At 30.9% G+C, this 22,303-nt stretch overlaps 3 protein-coding genes, 1 long non-coding RNA gene and 2 other non-coding genes across 9 annotated transcripts; 3 read left to right on the forward strand and 3 right to left on the reverse strand.

Moving 5' to 3' along the window:
- The first annotated feature begins 450 nt into the window (after positions 1-450).
- LOC104645947 (uncharacterized) lies at positions 451-2,378 on the forward strand. The gene is made up of 2 exons (XR_740180.4): positions 451-630; positions 741-2,378. It is a non-coding gene; the product is annotated as an uncharacterized lncRNA (long non-coding RNA).
- Positions 1,044-1,131, reverse strand: LOC112941000 (small nucleolar RNA SNOR75). Its single transcript, XR_003245828.1, has one exon. It is a non-coding gene; the product is annotated as a small nucleolar RNA SNOR75 (small nucleolar RNA).
- Positions 1,743-5,424, reverse strand: COBRA-like (protein). The gene is made up of 6 exons (NM_001278954.2): positions 5,182-5,424; positions 4,287-4,366; positions 3,470-3,926; positions 3,068-3,227; positions 2,676-2,953; positions 1,743-2,443 (listed from the first exon to the last, which is right to left on the reverse strand). Exons 1-6 carry the CDS (start codon positions 5,246-5,248, stop codon positions 2,151-2,153), a joined length of 1,335 nt encoding a protein of 444 aa, NP_001265883.1. The 5' UTR covers positions 5,249-5,424; the 3' UTR covers positions 1,743-2,150.
- Positions 5,425-10,815: 5,391 nt separating this feature from the next.
- On the forward strand, positions 10,816-10,887 carry TRNAH-GUG (transfer RNA histidin (anticodon GUG)). The gene has a single exon. It is a non-coding gene; the product is annotated as a tRNA-His (tRNA).
- Positions 10,888-12,847: 1,960 nt separating this feature from the next.
- Positions 12,848-13,138, reverse strand: LOC104645946 (protein RALF-like 27). The gene has a single exon (XM_010318835.2). It carries the CDS (start codon positions 13,136-13,138, stop codon positions 12,848-12,850), a length of 291 nt encoding a protein of 96 aa, XP_010317137.1.
- Positions 13,139-15,558: 2,420 nt separating this feature from the next.
- LOC101251060 (uncharacterized) lies at positions 15,559-22,303 on the forward strand. 4 transcript variants are annotated; one of them, XM_004233342.5, is made up of 7 exons: positions 15,559-15,933; positions 17,618-18,400; positions 18,515-18,596; positions 18,741-18,807; positions 19,634-19,819; positions 19,926-19,986; positions 21,755-22,303. In XM_004233342.5, exons 2-7 carry the CDS (start codon positions 17,647-17,649, stop codon positions 21,925-21,927), a joined length of 1,323 nt encoding a protein of 440 aa, XP_004233390.1. In that variant the 5' UTR covers positions 15,559-15,933; positions 17,618-17,646; the 3' UTR covers positions 21,928-22,303. The 4 variants fall into 4 exon arrangements, with proteins under 4 accessions (XP_004233390.1, XP_069149539.1, XP_010317136.1 ...); XM_069293438.1 differs by lacking the exon at positions 21,755-22,303 and adding an exon at positions 20,447-21,576; XM_010318834.4 differs by having other exon boundaries at positions 15,614-15,933; positions 17,607-18,400.

Raw genomic sequence — 22,303 nt, forward strand, 5'->3', positions numbered from 1 at the left:
CTACTTTGTTTGCTACATTCCATGCATATTTAGCGATGGCAGTTGCATCCCCCTAATCTCGCTTATCACTCCCCTCATTATAACATGTAGCTATGAATCATAATTAATAGACTATAGTTATGAAACGTAATTAAATTATTTTTGAGTGATTTTACGTGAAAGTTTCCTATTAATATAGAGTTATATTAACCGAACATACAATGAGAATTGAGAAATTTATTAAGAGCAGTATTGTCACTGTTTTAATTATCTGAGTTCTCGTATTTTGTTTGTACAACAATATGGTTGTTGAAATGTTAACAAATTGCTCTGTAATTTTCTTTCAAAAGAGAGAGGGTGAAATGGTTGTTGAGATGTTATACTCAAATTCACCAAGGAATTCTTGCTTCAAGATTAAAAAAAAGGCCAAGTAGAGTAATATAAAAGAGAGCCAAAACAAGAAACAAAGATATATACATAATATTCCTCCTGTTGTAACTATATATCATCAATCAATTGGTAAGAAACACTAATGACATTCTTTTTTTTTCTTTGTATCATCTTATTAATTCCACATGTCCTTAAAGTTTTGAACCAAGATCATGCATATGCCAACTCACTAAGAAAAATGCCTAGTTTGATTGCAGGCAGGTAAAGTTTCAGATTCAAAGATTTTTCTTAATATAATATTCTTGTTTGTTTATGAATTATATTGTTTGTTGAAAATACTCATTATTTTGTGTATTGCTGTGCATATAAAGGAATTAGTAAACAACCTGACTAGGCTCAGCTCAGTTCATCCAACAAACAGGTACCTCCAATCTACACTTATTTTCAATTATTACTCTGCATTTGCTCATTTCAATGTTTTATTGGGTAAAAAATCAGATGTAGAGTCTCATCAACCAATTCACCTCAATTTGATGAATTAAAAACTACCTTCAAAAAGTTCCATGTTAAAAACTTAACAAATTAGACTATTAACAAGTTAGAATATTTGTCCTAGCCAACCTAACTTTGGAAGGAAAAAGAAAATAAAAAGAAGAGGTGATTTAGATTGGAGTTCCTCTCAGACAAATGCCTCGTTTTGTCTTCACACTTTTTAAAAGAATGGATATCAGACTCGTCATCTGTGTTTGTTCATCACTGAGGAACTCACAAAACCACCATAACTAGACAAAATCAAAACATAGAAAAGCACAAGACACTACCAGTATGAACTCAATTCTCAGCAGGTATAGAGATGAAGAAAAAGTATAAGAAAGCAGTGTATTTATTATAGGTCATGAGTGGTTTAGCGTTAGGGTTTTGCACAGCCACAAGGGGCTTTAAAAAATCATATGGGCCGGGATTGAGTAGGTAGCTGAACTTGCAACTTGTGGCCTTTTCTGATTCTGTTTGAACAAAATTACAAACATAGTCCCTTAAGTTTGACGAAAAGTTCCAAATATGGTCCCTTAGGTTTGATGCCTTTTAACTCACAACTTAGAATTGAAAGTGAATATGCTCCCCGAGAACTTATTTTGCTCTCTTGATGACTCAAACTCATAATTTAGGGTTAAAAGTAAGGTTGCTTACCATTAGAGCAACTACATATAAAAATAATTCATTCAATAATATTGGATCTTCTCTATATCCAGTTCAGCCTTAATTACCCTGATTTGGCTTAACATTAACAAACTCTTAATTGTACTATTAATATGTCATAAAAACACATTATGACAGCTGATAATAATGGGAGAAAAATTTACACAGAGAATGAACATATGAAAACCGTGTAGCAAATAATCTTTTTTTACAAAATAGAAGTGGTTACATAGTGATATACTGAATAGAAATAAGAGAACTAAAGAATATCATATAATTAACTCTATCTGTTTATGAATAGTCTTTATTCTCATACAACCCTGATATAACTGTGAACTAAAGAAATTCTACATAACAAAAATAACCTTACCACAGTAGAAAAAAACATTTGATACAAACTGCTGAATGAAAATTATGGCACCATTTTCACCAGCCCTTCAAGAACAAGCATACCCGAATATCCATAATAATGGTCAGCATCACTCTGCTCAGATATCTAACTCTCCAATCAGTTTCCTCGGCTGTGCAAGCGAATCAACCCAAAGATAACTTACTGAGACAGTAACAAGGTGTTTATCCGGTTTCTAGACAGTTGCAAAGAAGAATGCCATAGAGAGGATCAACGTCACCACTAGCTTTAGCGAAGAAACCTTCCATACAGTACCAGCATTTGGCATATACGGATATGAATCAGGTTGAGGCATGACACAGTTATCACCGTTGAAATAAACTCTGTGTGGGAAAGCCCACCCCTTCTCAAAAGTGAAAGTCGACATATCCTTGCGGAATAGAAGCTCAGACTGGACATTTCCTAATGGACCAGCTTGCATGAGCAGATCGTTGTAGAATTTCATACCCCAGAGCATAGCAGTGTCATCTGTAAAAATCCCACGAGATTAGCTCTATCTTTCAATCTCTCAATTGATTGAGAAATCATAGTATTTTCAACCGATAGTATGAAATAAAATTCTTTAGAAGTGTAGAATAGAAAAGATACTGCTCGAATGTATTTAACAGTGAAGTAGTAGCAACTAGCTCACTCGACCACAAATGAAATGGCAGAAACTGCTCATTAGAGATTTAATTGTAACAATAAATAGATAACTTACTTATTGCTCCATAAGGAGTTAATGACTTGTAATGAAAGCTGAATAACTGAGTGAGGTTGTCGAAATTGGGATGCTGGACAACTAAGTTCCATTGCGTATAATTCATATTGTAATTGAAGTTAGTTATAGTGACCTTCACCCTCCAATACTCCTTGTAGTTGAGTTTCACATGCCAGTGAATTCTAATAGGGCACATATGACTAGTGCACTGAACCAAAGGAGCATAATTGTTTTTTCCAAGGCCTGAAACAACTGAAGCTAAGTGTGGTTCGTCTTGACTGCGAGGAGCAAAGAAACAAGGATCAGGAAGTAAATAACCAAAGCTTTCAAAAATAGAAACTGTGACAAAGAATTGAAAGAGAGAAAAAAAAGACATGTTTTGCACGACTTACTCTACACAATTTCCATGCTGGGTACCATTCTTCTGGCAGCCACAAGTGCATGTTGGACACGGTACAATGGTGTCATTGTAGAAGGATGAAAGGGAGACACAGCATGTAGGAGTCTTTTGAGCTAGGAACTGTGAGTATGTGCATGTGACATTCCAAGTCACTGTCATCAACAACATAAAAAGTTAGAAACTGCTCGCGGTAATCATAAAAATGTTAATGACAAAGATCGTATAGTTAAGGTGTTTTGGAAAATAATGCTAATGCTTTGCAAGGAAAATTAATAGCCTTAAAGAGAAAGGCATTCTAGAATTCTCATTTGTTTCTTGAACAAAGAGAAATCTTAGCAACTGGAGAGTCATTGACCGTAATGAAGAATGCATGTATTTGAACCATGTAACTTACTCATGGCTTGTGTTATTCGTCTCCCATCACCACTAGAGAACTTGGTGGGTTTAACAACTTTAGCGGGTCCACAAGTATAACCAGGCCCTGGTGCCTTAAGGGTGAAATTCTTAGGAACTCTAACTGTTTTATTTGTTGTCCCAGCTGCACCAACACTGACTTGGAATGAGCTAACGGCAGTTTCAGGATCTTGTCCCCATGAGTTGATCACTCCTCCCTTACAGCAATTTGCAATCTGCTGATTGTAAGGAGTTCCGGGCAGTAAATCGACGACGGTTGGATCCCTCTTGCAGCAATGGGGAATGTTTCCTTTAAATTTTGAACAATCTCCTTGCTCTGTTGTTTGAGCTCCCATCATGCCCCATATCACCTCCTTCTTCGCCCATGTCCATCCCAACGTCCAACCTGGTGCTTGAATATGTCTGTATTGTTGGAAGTTAAACATAGTCACAACAGCCTGTCCATTGGCAATGAAAATGATCAGAAACTTACAATTTGGTAAGTACTAATAAGGAATAGGAGAAGTAGAGTAAAGTACAGACTAAAAAGACACTAAAGTTCTATGTCCGGTAGGCTGACAATTTTGATAATGAGTAAGCTCCATCTAAAAAGTAGAAAACAGTTGCTAAATACATAAACTTTTTTTGTATTAGCTAATTTGACACGAAATAAAACTGCAAACAACTAATGAATGAAGAGGCAATTATCAAACAAACCTACAAACTGCAGTGCAATAGATGCAAACTGGTTTTAGTCCACATTAGCTTTGACAGAAAAAGTGGGACGGGGAAAGGAGAAAAGAGAAACTACTACTTACAACATATCCATCAGGTGTCCAGCTGATGACATCCCATTTGATTGTGATGTTCCCATTGGGGTCAAGTGCGTCGAAAGCATCTGGAAGAAAACCAGAATTGAAAAGGTGAAAACTTTAAAAAGGCGCGCGGACATGCACAGACAAACAGATCTTCCCCTGGACTCTGTAAGCAGTTAAAATATTGTTTGATTGGGTTAAGTTCTAAATGTTTACCCTAAGCTCATATTCAACCAGCCATCAGAATTGACATATTTATACAGGTATGGAGCCAATCTTTAACGATCTTCTTGGATCTCGTCTTAAGGAGATTGCATAAGCATTGAATTCTTATTATTCATGTCATGACACCATTGTGTAAGATAATTCAATAATCAAAGCACATTGACTTGAAAAGAAATCATTTAACTTCCTGTATATTCGCGAATCACAGGCTGACGCGAAACCTCAGGTGAAAAGAAAACAGGATTGATCTGAAATCCTTTTCAGTGAAGATTCATCACTATCCACAAATGTATCTTTAGGGGGCAGGGGATCAATCAATAATAGCATTAAAAATCATCACAAAATCTCAAATCAAGTTTAAATTCCCAGCAAATTCCCAAATCAAGAACTCATTTGACTAGCTCCTCTACATGCTAGAAACAGATCAATCTTTAGGTCCAGCATGATTTCACTTCATCAAAATCCAACAACAGAAATATGACATAATCCAACACATAAAAATCAAATCTTTATACTTAAAATCACAACAAAAATCCTAACAAAAAGCCATCAGCATTACCAAATACTTCAAAATCAAACAAGCAAATCAAAAACTAACTGAACCCCACATCCCAATTTCACAAAAAGATGAAATCTTGATAGCCGAAAAAAAGGGGTAAAGTCATTATCAAACCTGTTGCTGAAAAGCTGAAGCATGACAACAAGAAGACTAATAATATGGTAGATCTGAAGAACTCCATAGACCCTTCTTTAGCTGCAGCAGATTTTCTCTGTAGGCAATGTCTGTTCAAGATCTGCTAAAATGAGAGTAAAAGAGGAGGAGAAAAATCTTGGCGGTGAGTGGCAGCTGGAAGTGAGCTCACATGGCAACTTAGTCTATTGAAGCTAAAGTGGACTTTAATAATGTTTCTTAAGACTATAACCACCCACTAACTACTGTAATAAAAATTAATTAACGTTTCAAAAGAGAGAAAAAACTTATATTTTTATTTTTAAAAAAAAAAGAAAAAAATGTTAACCAACAATCTTCTTGAATTGGTAAATTTAGCACTTTTCCATTAGAATCTCTGTTTGTCTTCCCAGCCAAGTATTCATATTTTCTTTCTCCTGTCATATTAAAATTTAATATGCCTAATCAATTAATATTAAAAGTAGTAAATAAAAAAATATTCTTAAAATAGTAGATAAATTATTTAAATTTTGTTCTCTTTATAAAATTAATTAGTACTTTTTCAGTTTATAATTATTTATCTATTTTTCCTCTTTTAATTATTCTTAATTATTTGTTTATTTTGACAAGTCAAGAAAGAATAATTTTTCTTATCAATTAATTAATTTGAAAAAAATAGATTTTTTAAAAAAAATTTAAGTTTTTATTTGGTCCATTTCATAATTAATAGGGGTAAAATGGTAAACTCACTGTATCAATAATTATTTTTTTAATATGTGTGTCAATTAAAAAATAGATAAATATCAAAAATAAGGGTAATAATTTTTAATCTACCTATATAATTAATTATAGACATTATCCATATATATTTTTCAAGATATTATATTTATTACTTCCTCCGTCTCATTTTACATGTCACATTTGCATTAAGAAATGATGTAACTTTACCGTTCTATTCTTATTTAATGTTTTTTAAATCAACTTTATAATAAATAATGAATATATTTTCAAAATTAATTAACTACTCTATCAAAAATATAATAGATAAAATATAATAATTTATATTTATTTAAAACTAATATATAAAATAAAATAAAGAAAATATATTTAAAAAGTGATATAGTAAAATAACATAATTTCTCACTAAATTTGCAAAAATCAATTAGTAAATATTAAAGGGTCGGTCGTCTTTTTCAATTCGTTGTGTAGCTGGTAATTTGCTAGCAAATAGGAAATAAAAATGTAGACAAAGACTTTTTAACCGTAATAAAGAAATTAAAATAATATATTATAATTTATGTGATGATATTTGAGAAAATTACAAAAAATAAAAGGAGTGATTAAAGTTAGGTGTAGGGTAAAGAAAGAAGAAAATAATAATCTGCCGACAGTGAGGAAAGAGAAAGACAACCCAACTAACCATAGATGTGTGTCTTTTTGTCCTTTTGATTTGTATTATTTTATTATTTTGTGTGTTTTAATTAAATAATAAATAAATACAGACCTACTAGAATTTGCAAATTCAGTGTCGGTGACACCAAAAATGCAACATCATAATGTAAATAGAATCAATTGACCGTTTGGCAATAAGATTTTTCAAAAAATATTTATAAAAAAATTGGTAAATAATATTTATTTATATAATTTTTTATTATTTAGTAAATATCTTAAATTTTTAAATATTAATTTTTTTTAGTATTGAGTCAAATTTTATTATTTGGGATCTTTTGAAAATTAAATTTTTACCCCAAATTTTTATCTTTTACGAAAATATCTTCTATAGTAGTTGTCTGCTTTGTATTACATATTTTTTTTACGTGCAACATCAAAATAGTGATGAATTATATACTGAATATTAAGTAATGATTTGATTGTTGATGAAAATGATGAAAAATTGGCTCAATGTAACAAAATAATGCACTTCGTATACTTCACGATGTATGTAATGATGCTTGTTGCACTCACTTTAAATTATCACATTGCTTTAGTATCATGAACACTATTTGTTATTGTAAAATAACGAACATCCAAGTGACATGTAATACAAACCTATGGTTAGTTTTGATAGTTCTAAAACTTATGGGTATAAATCATATTATTCTAAAAATGTGAAATATATTTTTCAAATCCTATGGCCAAACTCATGATGAAATTTCACTCAAATAATATTTACCAAAAATATTTAGAGATTTACGACCAAACGCTAGCTAAATAGTACCAATAACGTGAAGTCCTCCTCAAGATTTATCAATTAAAAAGTAAGGGAAAAAGAAAAACTTAGTAGAACCAAAAAAGGAAAATTATCATTAGATATTATTAGAGCTAATATCAAAAAAGATAATTTGTGATTCAAAGAATAGAATAAGATAGTTTGAGTCGTGGGTTCAATTTTGATAAATACTTTATCTAATAATTTTTTTTAATGTAATTTCAGCTTGAGCTAATTGATACACCCTCTTTTACAAAATAATTGTTACAATTAAACTTTTTTGAGAAGTGTTATAGTCAATAATAAAGATAAATTAAAAATAAGTTATAAATTATTTTTTAAATTTTATATATATATAAACACGAAAAAGTATAGCCTTAGATAATTACTGTGCAAGATTAGTAAATATTATCTTTTCCTCGCGTGAAGGTAAAAGAATATTATTTTTTACTAGAACAGTTGTTTGACTGGAAACTAGTTATTTCAGGATAATTATTCTGAAATAACTTATTACAACGTGTATTTGAGATAACTTATAATATTACTATACTATAAATGATATAAAAGACATCAAAAATTTATTTTGAAATTGTTTTTTTATTCCAATACTATTTATATTTATCATGTTATTATGCTATTAATGATAGGGTAAGTATTTAATTTTTTTAATTTTAAAAAGTTTGGCTTCCTACAAAAATATTTAACCATGGGAATATTGAAAATATTTCTCCGTGTGCATCAATTTATTCTCTTTTTATTTTTTTATTTTTTTAAAAAATACACTTAATGATTTTTCCAAGTTGCATTTTTTGTTTCATCCTTTTCAGAGCTTTTAACTTTTTACATTTTCATATTTTTTTAATATCCAAACATTTTTCTATAGACTATTTTAGACTAATGATCTTTCGATTTTGATGCCAAATATTACACTGAAAACAAACACGACTTATATCAATATTCCTTTTATTTCAATTTATGTAATATAATTTAAATTTTAAAAGTTAAATAATTTAAATTTAAAAGTAAATTTTGACATAAAATGTTCAACCACAAATGAAGCCCAATTAACTGTTTGGACATACTGGGTTGATAGCGGCCCATCACAGAGCGATTGTAAAAAGGGAAAATTGGGGAAAATGTCTTTCACTATATAGTTGAATACACTTATTGCTATATCAAATATTTTAGCGGTAATAAATAGACATATTAAAAAAAACGTTAAAAGTTATATCGGTAATAATTAAGTATTATTAAATTTAATATTGCTAATGGCTTTTGAAATATATATAAAGAGTGTTAATTGATGCTAAAAATATAGATTTAGTGGCAATTGAGCTATTGTGATTAATTAATTGTCATTAAAGATCATTTTTGATATAATGGCAGAGTCTCTTAAATTTGTCGGTAATTTTTATATAGACGTTGAAATTATAACTTATTTTGATTATTTAATATAGTATCTGAACACATAATAAAATATATATTAGATAATTTTCACATCTCATGTAGGTTTCAATTAATGTTGAAGTGTACGATTAAAATAGAAGACATATTTCATGTGATTAACTCATTTATGGAATGAAAGCTTAAGAGCACGTGCAAAAACTTTTTCAAAATATAGATCAAAAGCATCAAACAAAAACACTTTATCATTTTAAGCGATTGCTTAATTAAAACATGTCATAATTCAAATGTTTAACTAGAATTTATCGATAAGTTTAAAGTACTATCAATGTATTTAGCCTAATTAAATATTAGAGAAATTATGTCATCCTTCTACTTTTTTGACATAAAATTATCCCTGAAAATGAAGCAAATACGTCCTTGAGATATTGAAAATAGAGCAATTATATTCTTCATTAGCCAAGTAGAGCATACATGTTTACTTCATTAATAAGGTTCAATAATTATTTCTATGTTGAGTATTTGGCACATCATAGAAGTTCACCTCAAATCAATATTAGAGGTAACTACATCATAAAGAGCATATGTTATTTGAACTATTATTTAATTGGTGCGAATTGAATTCAAATATTTTTCATTTTATTTGAAATTTTTGAAGTTAAAGTTGAAAATTGATTTAACTGTGTTCGATTATATTTTTTGCAAATAATCTATTGAATATTTTTATCTGTAAATGTACTTAGTTAAATACAAATTCAAAAATAAAAAGTGTATTGAAAAACAAGTTATAGTTTGTCTTTCAATTTTAAAATATAACTTCAGGTTGGATACGCTGAATTCAAATATGTGTAAAATCATTTGGAAATAAATAAATAATTTCTATGGTCAGACTAGTATTCATTTTTATTTTACTGCTAATTGTACTTGTAGGGTAATATATATTTAACTCCTACATTAGATTACAAAAACTTGTTTTGTATTTATTTCATTGTCAAAAAGAGACATTAACCTACCTCAATTTTGGATAATTGAAATTGGGCGAATCAAAATAAATCAAATATAATAAATAAACGAATTATTAATCTGCTCAATTTTTTATAAGTTGGTTGATGAATCATGCTAATTTAGCTCCCTAAGAGCCAATTCAACTGATTTAAAATTGGCCAAACTTATTTTTAAGTCTATTTTTTATTTTTGAAAGTGTTTGAAAATATAAAAAATAATTTTAATTAAGTCAAAAACGACTTAAATAAGTTAAAAAGTGTTTGACAAGATAAAAAATGACTTAAAACAAGTTGAAACACAAAAGTAGGTCACTCATATTTTTTATTTTTTAATTTAAAAGTCATTTCAATATAAATTTTTACTTTTAACATAAAAACTATTTTTTTTAAATCAATTCAAACGGATTCTAAAACTCCGACCACTTCATTTTCATTAATTAAGTCCATACAAAAAGAATACGAATAAGATTTTTGTGGCCTCTATCGACATACGATCTTAATTATTTTAATTATTATCTTATATCTATGATTGTGAAAGCTTACCAAACTCCATGTTGCATAATTGTTATAGTTTCCCACATTATTATTTTAGTACTATCATATAATTTTGAGTGATCTTCGATTTTATGAATTATTTTTTGTTATTGAGAGTTATATTTAATAACAATTTGTTTCACATTTACCGTCAATACGAGAATCGACTAATTTTATTTAATTTTTAAAAAAAGATATAGACAGTATTCTTTTAGAGTAGGAAAGAGAAGTACTTAAAAGAGACCAACAACAAAATTAGAAAAGCATAAATGATTCTAATTTTACATTTTACAAATTTTGAGATTCAAATAAAAAAAAAATCAGAATATAAATAATCATATGATAATTTATATTATGTAATTTTTTTTCCAAATCACACTTTAAGATTTCATACACAAATTTACAATTACAACATAGTTTGACAAAAATAATATGAGCATATCTAAATATTTTAGAGGAGGTTACAGTATCTCAAAAATCAACAAAGTGGCTGTAGTTTAGTGGTAAGAATTCCATGTTGTGGCCGTGGAGACCTGGGCTCGAATCCCAGCAGCCACAAAATACATCTTTTTTTTAAAAAAAAAAAAGTGTGACGTAAATTGAGATAGAGAGAATAACAATATTGCGGGATGAATCAACCTGAAGAATGGTCGTCTTTTTGTCTGGAACGCGCAATTACCGCGGACCGTGAATCAACCTTCCTTGTTATCGAAGAAGCAGAGACTAACGTCTCGTTATGATCACCATGGACAGGCAAAAGAAAATGAAGCTCCTCATTTTAGCTATTATTATTGCCTTTTTTCCTATGAATATTATGAAGGTATTATTTTAAGGGCCCCTAATAATGTATTCTTAGAGAAAAGAAGATGCAGACTTTCTACCACTTATCTTTTTTTTCCCCCTTTTTTTTTTTGTCCATTTTTGCGATATTATTATTGTTGTTTTTAAAAAAATGTTAGGACAGTGCGAGTCTATGAGGATACATGATTTGCTTTTCGTTTTACCAACTAAAGGGAGTTAAAGCTTAATTTTGCACATCTTCACCTTACAAATTAAAGTCAAAATATTGTTAGATCAATAGTTTTTTCGCGGCAAATTGATAATTGTGATTGATTTTGAATTTTAGTACTCGGATTTCATTTTTCATCATTAGTAGTAAAAGTCTCCGGCCGACATCACTTTTTGCAGATCCATTGAGAAGAAAACATTTCAACTGATAATTCTTTGATATCAAATAAAAAGTAAATAAAAAACAAAATTGCTAATTAACAATATAACAAAGCAAAATGTTGTTACTAAAAAGTTTTTACAATATTATTTTAGAGGTATGTAGAATAAACATAATTTTGATTTATAGGAGTGATTCAGGGAGTTTTGTAGAAAATAGTGTGAATTGTACATGTTTTTGGAAATAATTTGCTAATTTTTGACAAATTTTAACAAAAGGATGAAAAATTTCAAATTCTAAATAATTGAGGGATTAAGAAAAATAATTTAAGAAGTATTTTAAGTTGGAATATAGTTTAAAGATGTTTTTGATAAAAAAAAACCTTCAACAATAACGATGATGGGAGACAATCATATTTATTTTTTTAATTTTAGAAAACTTTAGTTTCCTACAAAAATATTTCTCCATGTCAAATACTTAAAGTTTGTATGGAAAGCCACTAGATAATTGAAATTAAAGTAATTAAAAGTAATAAAAAACAAATTCTAACTAAATATTTAAATTGGGGGAATCAAAATAATCCGAATATAATAAATGCACCGAATCATTAATTTGCTTTAATTTGTACGAGATGGTTGATTATTCCGGCTAATTATTTAGCTCCTTAAAACTCCACCAAATGATCACTTCATTTTCATTTGTTCTCGATACGATTTTACATTATCCTCTATTACATTAAAAAAGAATACTCCGATTAAGACTTTAGTAGTCAATACGATCTTAATTATTATCTTTTGTCTGAATTGTGAAAGCTCATCAAACTCCATGTTGCATAATTTTTACCCACATTAATTAAGAGAACAAGTAATAGTACTTTTATATAATTTTGAGTAATCCTTCTCCATTTTTCGAATTTCGAAATTTAAATTTTTATTCTTTCATATACGTACCTTTTAAATAAGTATTATGTAAATTTATAATACATTTTAAATATGTAAATTTTATTTTAAACACATTTAAAATTTCATACTTGAATTTACAATAAAATTAAATTCGATTCTCGAAATACATAAATTGGAAAAAAGATAATATGAACCTATCTAAATCTTAGCATTTTGGAAGTATATACACACAGGTTTTATGTTCATTTACATAGCTTAATCAATTTATAGTCATTATCATGAACACACAGTAATTTAATACACACACTTTTTTCTTTTTGGCCAGTATAAGATAAGTAGGTAAAAGAGAAAAAACTAGAAATTAACAATATATAAAACGTAAGTAATATACCAGACGGAAATCATCTTTTATGTAAATGATAAACGTATTTATAGATTGAAAAATCACTTAATCTGGAGAACGCTTGCAGTTATTGTATTCAGTACATGGGCGTTGGCCAGGCTTCTTGTCCCCTATGCAATTCCCGTACACTTTCTCGTTGCAGATCGGTGGCTTATCATTAGTAACTTTGTAAGACAAGTAATTTACATCACCTGCAAGGCTAACCTCCCAATCAATACCATCCATTTCTCCGGTGCCGTTCCACCGCCTTTCGACGATCATCGTCCCGTCTGTTACCGAAGAAGCAGAGAGCAAAATCACCATGGATAGCCAAAACAAACTGCAGCAGCTCCTCATTTTAGATATCTCACACTAGTATTGCTTCTTGCCCTATGACTATATTGAGTGATAGAACGGGGGAGGACCCACACTACACATGCATCCGGTAATTTTCAAAAAAATTATATGTATATATATGTATATTTATTTTGAAAAATTGATAGATATTACGATATAATTAACAGTACACACTATATAACACATAGAAGTATCCCTGTGCAATTGATAGTAGCTAAAAATATCACCCTTTAAATCAGGATTCAAATTTTACTTGAATCTATTTTTATTTTATTTGAGCTATATTTATATTGGTGCACCCAAAATATTTAAATCGTGAATTTGTAGGATTGAATATTATGAAGATGTTCACGGATCACTAATAAATGGTCTCTTTTTTTAGGTAGAGTCCCCACCTAATAATGCATTATTAGAAGATTACAAACTTTCTACCAGTTCATATTTTTTGTCCATTTTGCTTTTTATATTATAAAAAAAAGACTAGGAAATTTATTATTTTTTTATTTTATAAAATAATAGTAATATTATTAATGTTTTTAACGATTTTTTCAATACTCAAATCCAAATAAATTCTAATAATTGTATCTGTAATTTTGACTTAAATTCATTAGACATTGATTTTATTTTATTTTTTTAAAAAAAGAAGAATCCTTAAATTAGCATAATCAACCACTTAGTCTTTAATGTTAGAGTTGTAATAATTTATAATTTAGTATCTATTTAAGTGCGTTTTTTTTACATAATTATGACATGGTAATAAAAATAAAAATAATAGATTTAACAGAAAAAGGTAGGATATATACTCTCCTATTGGAGAATTCTTTTTGTCCAAGAAATTTAGCCAGATTTTGATTTTTTTCTATGTAATTTTACTTTTTAAAAATGCTTTAACCGTTTTATTTTTTAATACCTTGTACTAAAAATTGGAACAAAAAAAAATTTATTTATTTTAAAATAAAAAAATTATTATAGTTTTAAATTTTTTTTAATCAAATTCTGACCAAATTTTCTAGTCATTTATCACTTCTCATACCTATTATAGTATATAAATAAAACAACGGTTAAGACATTTGTGCAACGTTGAGTTTAAATTATTTCCACTAAAAAATGTTATTCTCTAATATAAATACATAAAATGTAGAACTAACATGCAAATTAATTAGCATAAATATATTAGATAAGGAAAAATGAAATAATTTCATAAACCTTCTTCGAATATAGCTTTTCTGAAATGATTTTGATTTGAATTTATAGATATTACCTCTTGAAATTTATGATACTACACTTATTTTTCTTATTTTAATTTTATTGTAACACTTCCTTTAACTTATTAAACATAAATTATTATTCTCAATTATATGTTTAGACTTATTTGAACTTCAAGAGAAACATAATAACCTAGTTAAAAGAATCTTCTAAGTAGCATTATATATATGGATGCAATTTTTATCTAGTTTCTTAAATATTAAGTGAAATATATATATATATATATATATATATATATATTTATATATTTATATATTTATTTTTTTTCCTTTTGTGGTTGTGTACTTCTTAAAAAAATAAGTAGATATTCAAAGAAAAAAATACATCACACTTTTGAGAGAGATTAGACAATATAAAAAAAACCGTATTAAAAAAATACTCAACACACAAAAATAAACATCCTGCTAAGAGAGAAGTCATGTTATCTTTGTTTTAAAAGTATAGAATTAATTCATATATATCTTGCTTTAATATAAAAAAGAAAAAATCAATAATTTAGTTAATTGATCTCTACTAAAAAAATATAATTTAATTACTCTCTACTAATTATTTAGAAAGAAATATCTCTAGTAGATTTCACAGCAGATATTTTCGTTGTTTTTGTTGGATGGCTAATCAGAAGCATGCATTGTAAAATATTGCATGTTTACTTAATTATATGATCAAATTTAAAAGAGATTATTAATCAAAAGAATAAACATTTACCCTATATTAGGTACTATAACTACTATCGTTTAAGAAAATTTTAAATCTTTTCATTTTTTTTTAGAAAATTATATTTCGTGGCTGCATTTTTCTAATTCTTGATATTTATCTGATTTATATAATTTGTCTGATTTGTATCAATTAGGATTTATATAATCGCTTCTGATAGTATAAATTCAAATTTTTGGTATTCTTCCTCTAGTTATTTGTATTTGATTTATGAAAAATTTATAATAAATTACCTCTGTATGTATATTGACAAGCAAACCATGGAGACAAAATTCTTGTACTGCAACTTCCACGACAAATAAAACTATAATTGCGAAACACATTCACCAAAACTATAATTATAAAGCTTTTTTTATGTCTATTATTTTATTTTATTGGTTAAATTTAGGACACAAGGTCCGTCAATTGAAATACTCTAAATGGGCAAAGTCCATCAATTCAAGAGAGCCTTGCTGAAAGTGTACAAAATTATATTCCAAATTTTCATTGACAATCATCTAATTTACTACTACTAACTACATCCCATATTATATTCCAAAGTTATAATATGTCTTCTCCTTTTTATGTCTATTATTATTTTTGCTATTTCTAAAATTTTCTCAATTAAAATCACCTTTTTAGTAGATTTCAAATATGGGCCTGAAAAGATACCGTTGACAAAGAGCCCAGAATCCCGGCCCACATATTTTCTAGCAGTTAGGGAGCACGACTGAATCCAGCCTGACAATTTCAAACGACACCGGAGTCTATCGAAAGATCACCGCTTCCCGTCGGCGGCGAACTTCCGCAATCTCCTTTTCCGGCGAATAGTGTTTGTACGTTCGTCTGCTTTCTATGCTCTGTATCTATCTCCATCTTGTCTTGTCTTCTACATATATGTTTCTCATATGACCAACAAACCCTACTTGCTATTTTTGCATGACCTGTAATCCTAGAATTTTATGGTTTCAAATGCTTCGTGTCTGCTTCTGTTGTATTATGAAAGGCTCAAAATTTGATCTTTTTAGTTCTTCGTTTTGCTTGCGTGTGAATCGGCATTCTTACTTACTTTCATGTGACAATTGCTGTGAAGTTGTGGCCTTTTATTGATCCACTCTGAAGTATTATTAATCAATTTTATGAATATTGTGAATTTTGTACTTCTAACTTTATCCCATTTTGTGTGTCCATTTTCTTTACTGGTGTTTAAAATGTTGGTATGCAACTTAAAAATCTGCAGTTTGGGTAAATTGGAAAGAGAGGTAAAGCAAAGACAATTTCAAGACACTAGAAAATTAGTCATCTAATAATCATGCCTCAGTTCCATGTATGTCATAAATTATGGGAAAATTATTTGTTTAGACAAATGCTGTAAAAATTTCAATCTAACCAGACAGGCTTTGTGATTGGATAAACAAGGGTAGTTTTGATTATGTTAATTGCCTATATTACATGGCTAAACAAAAGAAATCTGTCAAAATAATTAGAAATTTGCATATGTTGGAGAAGGGTAGAGGGTCAGACCCATTATCTTCTTAGTTTCGAACCTTGCGCCATTGACCCCGGGTTATAAAAAAATTAGAAGTTAGTAAATGTTCATGTCTATGATATTTAAATAAGGATAAGGGTTTTCTTTTTTAAAAAAAATTATAGAACACTAGTTACTCTTTTCTCTTCTGGATCAGTAAGACGGAAATAGACCTCAGACTTTACAATAAGAAACGTTGCTTCTCCCATAACTGAAATTATAAATGGTTGATAATAATTCCCTATGTCCAAATTTAATGATACTCCTTCCATTTTGGGAGGTCCCCGAATATATGACATTCCATTAGCATACCATTGTCACAACCTTCAAGTTCTGAAATTCAGAAGTATGATGTGATGTTTACTCTATCGACCAATTTTTTCAACCAATACTTTATTTTTCCACTATTACTAATATAATAGACAAACCAGTCTATTCGTATTTAAGTGATAAAGATCAATTTGTGTTTGGTTGATCAAGATTTGTTGATCTAAGATGATCCGAATGGAGGCAAAAACCCTAGGTGATTCTTCCATCTGTCTAAGCCTTGGTTGAGTTACCTAGTACCCAGTGGAACTAGACAAGGTGCATGCGCAAGCTAGTACGGACACCACAGTTTTTTAAAAATTGATCAACTGATTTAAGATACCACTTGAATCTGGTCGATCAAAATGGACGCTTAAGATAATAGTTCATGAAATTAGTGCACAATGAGTCATATTTCCCTTTTTCTCGAGTTCAAGGTCAAATATGTGCAGCCGTGCAGAGTGTTCTGTTTGTTAATTTTCCGTTCCAAAATATATATCTCTCCTTTTCTTCATAATCTTTTTCTTCATAACTTGTGGTTTGTGAATCTGGATAATTTTTAAAATCTAATCAATCAACTGCTGTCATTGTTAATCCACCTTATGGATAGAACTGTGCTTGAGTTAATGTTGGAGGTCCTTGCATAACTGACGAACTCTGGCTTGTTGTTGTAAGTGATTCATCAGGTGCGCTCCTTAAAGTTCTGCATATCTAAATGGACACACTTTCAACTGAAGATTCTATTATGAAGAGTGCGGAATTGATATCCAAGAAAAAAAGAAAAAGGGCGAGGCAGAAGGCTAACAGAAAGGTAAGAAAGCAAAGGTTGGGTCAAATGCTGAAAAATCTGGAGGCTCCTAAAAGTGAAGAAAGTTCCGTTGAAGATGTTGCTAATTTAGAGAACTCTGAAGCACAATTGCCTCCTCTAGGACATCTGCAAATACAAACAGAATCAACCAAAACTCTTTTGGAAAAGAGTTCTGTTAAGAGAAAAAGAAGAAATAAAAGAGGTAGGATGAAGGCGTTGGACAAAAATGTTGACCCTTGTAGCATGGATCAGAACAATGTTCCCTCAAATCCAATACTGCTGGATAATAAGCATGGAGACGTAGAAAATGACAATCCAAATATTTCCATTGATGTCGTAGCTGGTTTAGAGAACTCTGATGCTCAATTGCTTCCTCTAGGACATCTTGAAATGCAAACAGAAGCGACCACAACTCTTTTAGAAAAGAGTCCTTTTAAGAAAAAGAGAAGGAAGAAAAGAAGTACGATGAAGGCGTTGAACAATTCAGAGTTAACCATGCAAGTTCAGTCAGCTCCCATAAGTTCAGATGATTTCTGCATGATGAGGAGTTCTCATTTGAAGAGAAAACTTCTCATCCTTGATGTTAATGGTCTACTTGCAGATGTAGTCAATCCACCGCCAAAAGAATGCAAGGCTGATGCATGTTTCTCAAGACGGGCAAGTGAGAATTGATGATTTAATTTTCATTTAATTGCTTAAATGACCTTTTGAGCTTCATTCACAAGACGAAGAAACACATGGTTCTTACACAAATACTCATCACTTTTGTTTGCAGTATTTAAGAGACCCTACTGTACTGATTTTCTGAATTTTTGCTTTGAAAGATTTGACGTGGGCATCTGGTCTTCTAGATCCAAGTAATCCTTGATGTTGAAATGCTTCTTGAGTTTATGTCGTTTTCCTGACTTGATCTTTTAGTTTACCCCAGTTAATGATTTAAGTTTTTCTAATGCATTTTATGGTTTACTTATAAACATTTACTGGAATATATGTTTGTGCAGGAAGAACATTGTTAAAGTTGTTGATTATTTATTGGGAGACTTGAAGCATAAGTTGTTATTTTGTTGGGTAAGCATTCTTCCTTCCATAAATACTTCCGTATTGCTCCTCTGAGTTGCACTCTTAAATTCCTCTTCCAAATAGCAGGAAAGGGACAAACAGAAAAGCAAAGAAAAAGGAGTATGATTCCCTATTGTAATTTTTCTTTGCTTAGGGAAAGATTCAATTTCCTTTGTGGTATTTTGGCCCTGACCTAAGCTGATGCTTAGTGTACTGTTGTGCTCTGCAAGATTGTCAGGTCTCTGATGGATCATTGTGATTTTTGCAATTCCTTTGCTAGCATTATACTAATATTAAAACACATGAACACATGGGCTGTTTTTTCCCCTTTTTGTATATAGGGTTTAGAATATATTATTAACTGCATGAACACATTGGTTGTTTTCCTCTGTTGGAATGAGATGAAGGGAATGGAAAGTTATATTGATTCTTGTAACTATGCCAGACCTATTTCATTTATATTGTTTCTCTATGCATTGTATCATTTATGTTGCTTGCCCATGCCCTTGACAAGGACTGCGACTTGTGATATGGACCACCTATCTTGCAAGGTGTGAGAGGAGGTTATTGGTGAATATTTACGTCTCTTATGTTTCCCCACCAGAATTTTCTTAACCAAAGGTTGGTTCATTCTTTTCTTCACTCTCAGCCCAACCATTAGTAAAATGGAAAGGAAAATAAGAAGAAGAATGAGCCTGCAGTCACAGCATGATACTTCTGTGTGACCATTGATTTGTGGATGTGTGTGTGTTTATAGATAGTTTGTTTTTTTCATATATTGTTGGGTACTTCTCTCTTAGAGGAATAAGCAGTTTCTATTTACTAAATATTGCAGGATATGTCGCATAGCACTGAGACAATGTTTAGGACACTTGAGAACAAGCATAAGCCCTTGGTTTGCAAGGAGCTGAGCAAGGTGTGGGATAGATATGATCCAAATCTACCATGGGAAAGAGGGGATTATGATGAATCAAATACTTTACTAGTGGATGATTCTCCCTACAAGGCCTTGCTAAATCCGGTAAGCTTTACACCACCTTCTTTTTGGTTCCAGGACTACCCCTAAATGACCCCTTCTGATTTGGTATTTCTTTTCGTGATTGTAAATGCATGACGTTTTTCCTCAGGTGCACACTGCAATATTTCCTCATTCCTACAACTTCAAAGCCAAGAATGATAATTCACTAGGTGAGACCCTTTGTCTGGTACTTCTTAATATTTGTGTACTGTTGTTTACCCTTCTTTTTTTTTAAAAAAAAAAAAACTAAAACTAAAATAAAATAAAATTTAAGCCATTACCCAAGCTGTGATTTTTAAGGTGTTGGGGGTTTGACTTGATACCTGCCACTCAAATTAATCAGCAAAAGACTACAAATAGAAAGAGTGGGAGAGGGTGGGGGGAAAGAATCTTTTCTATGCACATGACTCTATACAGTCTTTGCTAAAAAGATGTAGCAAGGAGCAATTTTATATAGAAAGTCCTTGCTAATCTATCTTACCCTGAATTCAGTTAGCTTACAATTTTTTTAGCTTTGTCATACCTCAGTCTAATGTTGGGCGTTTGACCCTTGTCTAACTGAAAGGGCCCTTATGTGTTTAGGTAGACTTTGGAAGGTATAGTAGTATGATCTGTTTCCCGTGATTGCAGCTCGTTTAGTCAATAGGTCTGCCACAAGATTGGCTTCTCTAAAGCAGTGAGTTATTTGCACTTCAGCTTGGTCCACAATCTGATTCGTGGAGTTTATAACCTGCTTCAACTTGAGGTTGTTTGTATTGCCTGTTCTCAGCATCTTGGTCACTAATTCTGTGTCCAGTTCAACCAAATATTGTTATATGCCTTCTGTACACACCAGTCGATTCCCTCCTTTGCTGCAAAAGCTTCTGCAAAGCTGTTGCTACCTAAGTTGCTCGGACTCTCCAAAAGTGTTGCCGCATCCATGTTGGAACCTAAAAAATGCACTACTTTAGAAGGGTCCAACAAGCACCTGATGACATTTATGAAGAGTTCGAGCAACATAGGTTGCTGCTACACTGCAAAGAAAGAGAGAAAGCCATAACTAGATAACCATCCGTCCTAGCCTTGGTGGACAGAGCTACTTGGTACCTGTTGCTGGTGGGAGGTGGCAAGTATCGCGTGGAATTAGTCGAGGTGTGTGAAAGCTGGCCCGTACACCACGGTCATCAAAACTTTTTTATAGTTCCTAACTACTATAATACCTGCTTTGCCTGTGGCTTGAAAGAAGTGCTACCGTCTGTATTGATTTTGACACAGCCAGGACTTGGTTGACATAACAGCCTTCCAATTCACAGTTAGCCTCGACTTTCCACTTGCTCACAGCTTCAAGGTCAAATCCAAGTTAACTTGTATTTGGAATAGGCCTTATTTATAGCTGCCTGCTTGAATGATCCTTGTCGATCTGGATATCACATTGACATCGATGTGATTGAACTTCTTGTCTCCAAATTTGATAGCACACCAACTCCTCCGTATCTCCCAACAAACTATAATTGGGGTTATCTGCAGCAATGTTGTTTTCCTTTTCATGTTTAATGTGACCCTTTTAGTTGTTATTAGAACTGATTCGGTGATTCCTACCATCTGACTAGTGTGAATGGTAGTGGGCTTTAGACACTCTTGCTGCTTGATTGCCTTCCTTACTTAAAGATGTTAGATGTGATGCAACATGCAAAGTTAGATCAACATACATGGATTATGCAAACAACACTATTTATTAAGCAGGGGTGGGCTTAATGAATTTATGCCAATTTTTTTATTTTTTCATAAAGTGTTCCTTCCACTTCACAGAAGAGTGCATTTCGCTTCGCACTTCAAGCCTCATGGACACTTTTTGCTACTGATGATTATTGAGTCGAGCGTTTCTTGGAAATCTCTAATTTATATTGTGCTATAAAATGATGTATATTATGATGATTGAAAAGTTGCACCATGTTGTAGGCCCTGGAGGTGATTTGCGAACTTATTTGGAAGAGTTATTAAAAGCAGAACATGTACAGAAATATGTAGAGCAGCATCCATTTGGTCAGCGGGCAATTGATCAGACAAACTCAGACTGGAATTTCTACTCTGATGTTCTTTGTAGTCTGCTTGGTCCGCGAACAATTGATTAGACAAGCTCAGATGAGTTATCAAAAGCTTAACTGCACTTGTATAAATTACATGTGATAAGAGACTTGCTGCTAACGTCTTGGGATGATCTCGTTTGTGGAGCTGAGACTTGGTTTCACACTTTTGGGAATTCAACACTGGTCTGAGATGTGTAAGAATCACGACAAATGTGGACTGCTGCAGCTACAATCTTTTTTGAGCTCATACGCGGTCTTATCCTTAAAAGGGTCTTGGTTAATTGTTTTGACATGTTCTATTGTAACCAGTTAACTTATTTCCTCTCCCTCTTTGTTTTTTTTGGAGGGGAGATTATTTTTGTAGCCTATACTGTTATTCCTCCTACTGTGATTTTGTAATTTTATAGGCTTTTTCTTTTCA

Source organism: Solanum lycopersicum, chromosome 2, assembly GCF_036512215.1.
Source record: "Solanum lycopersicum chromosome 2, SLM_r2.1".
NCBI classification, from domain to species: Eukaryota; Viridiplantae; Streptophyta; class Magnoliopsida; order Solanales; family Solanaceae; genus Solanum; species Solanum lycopersicum.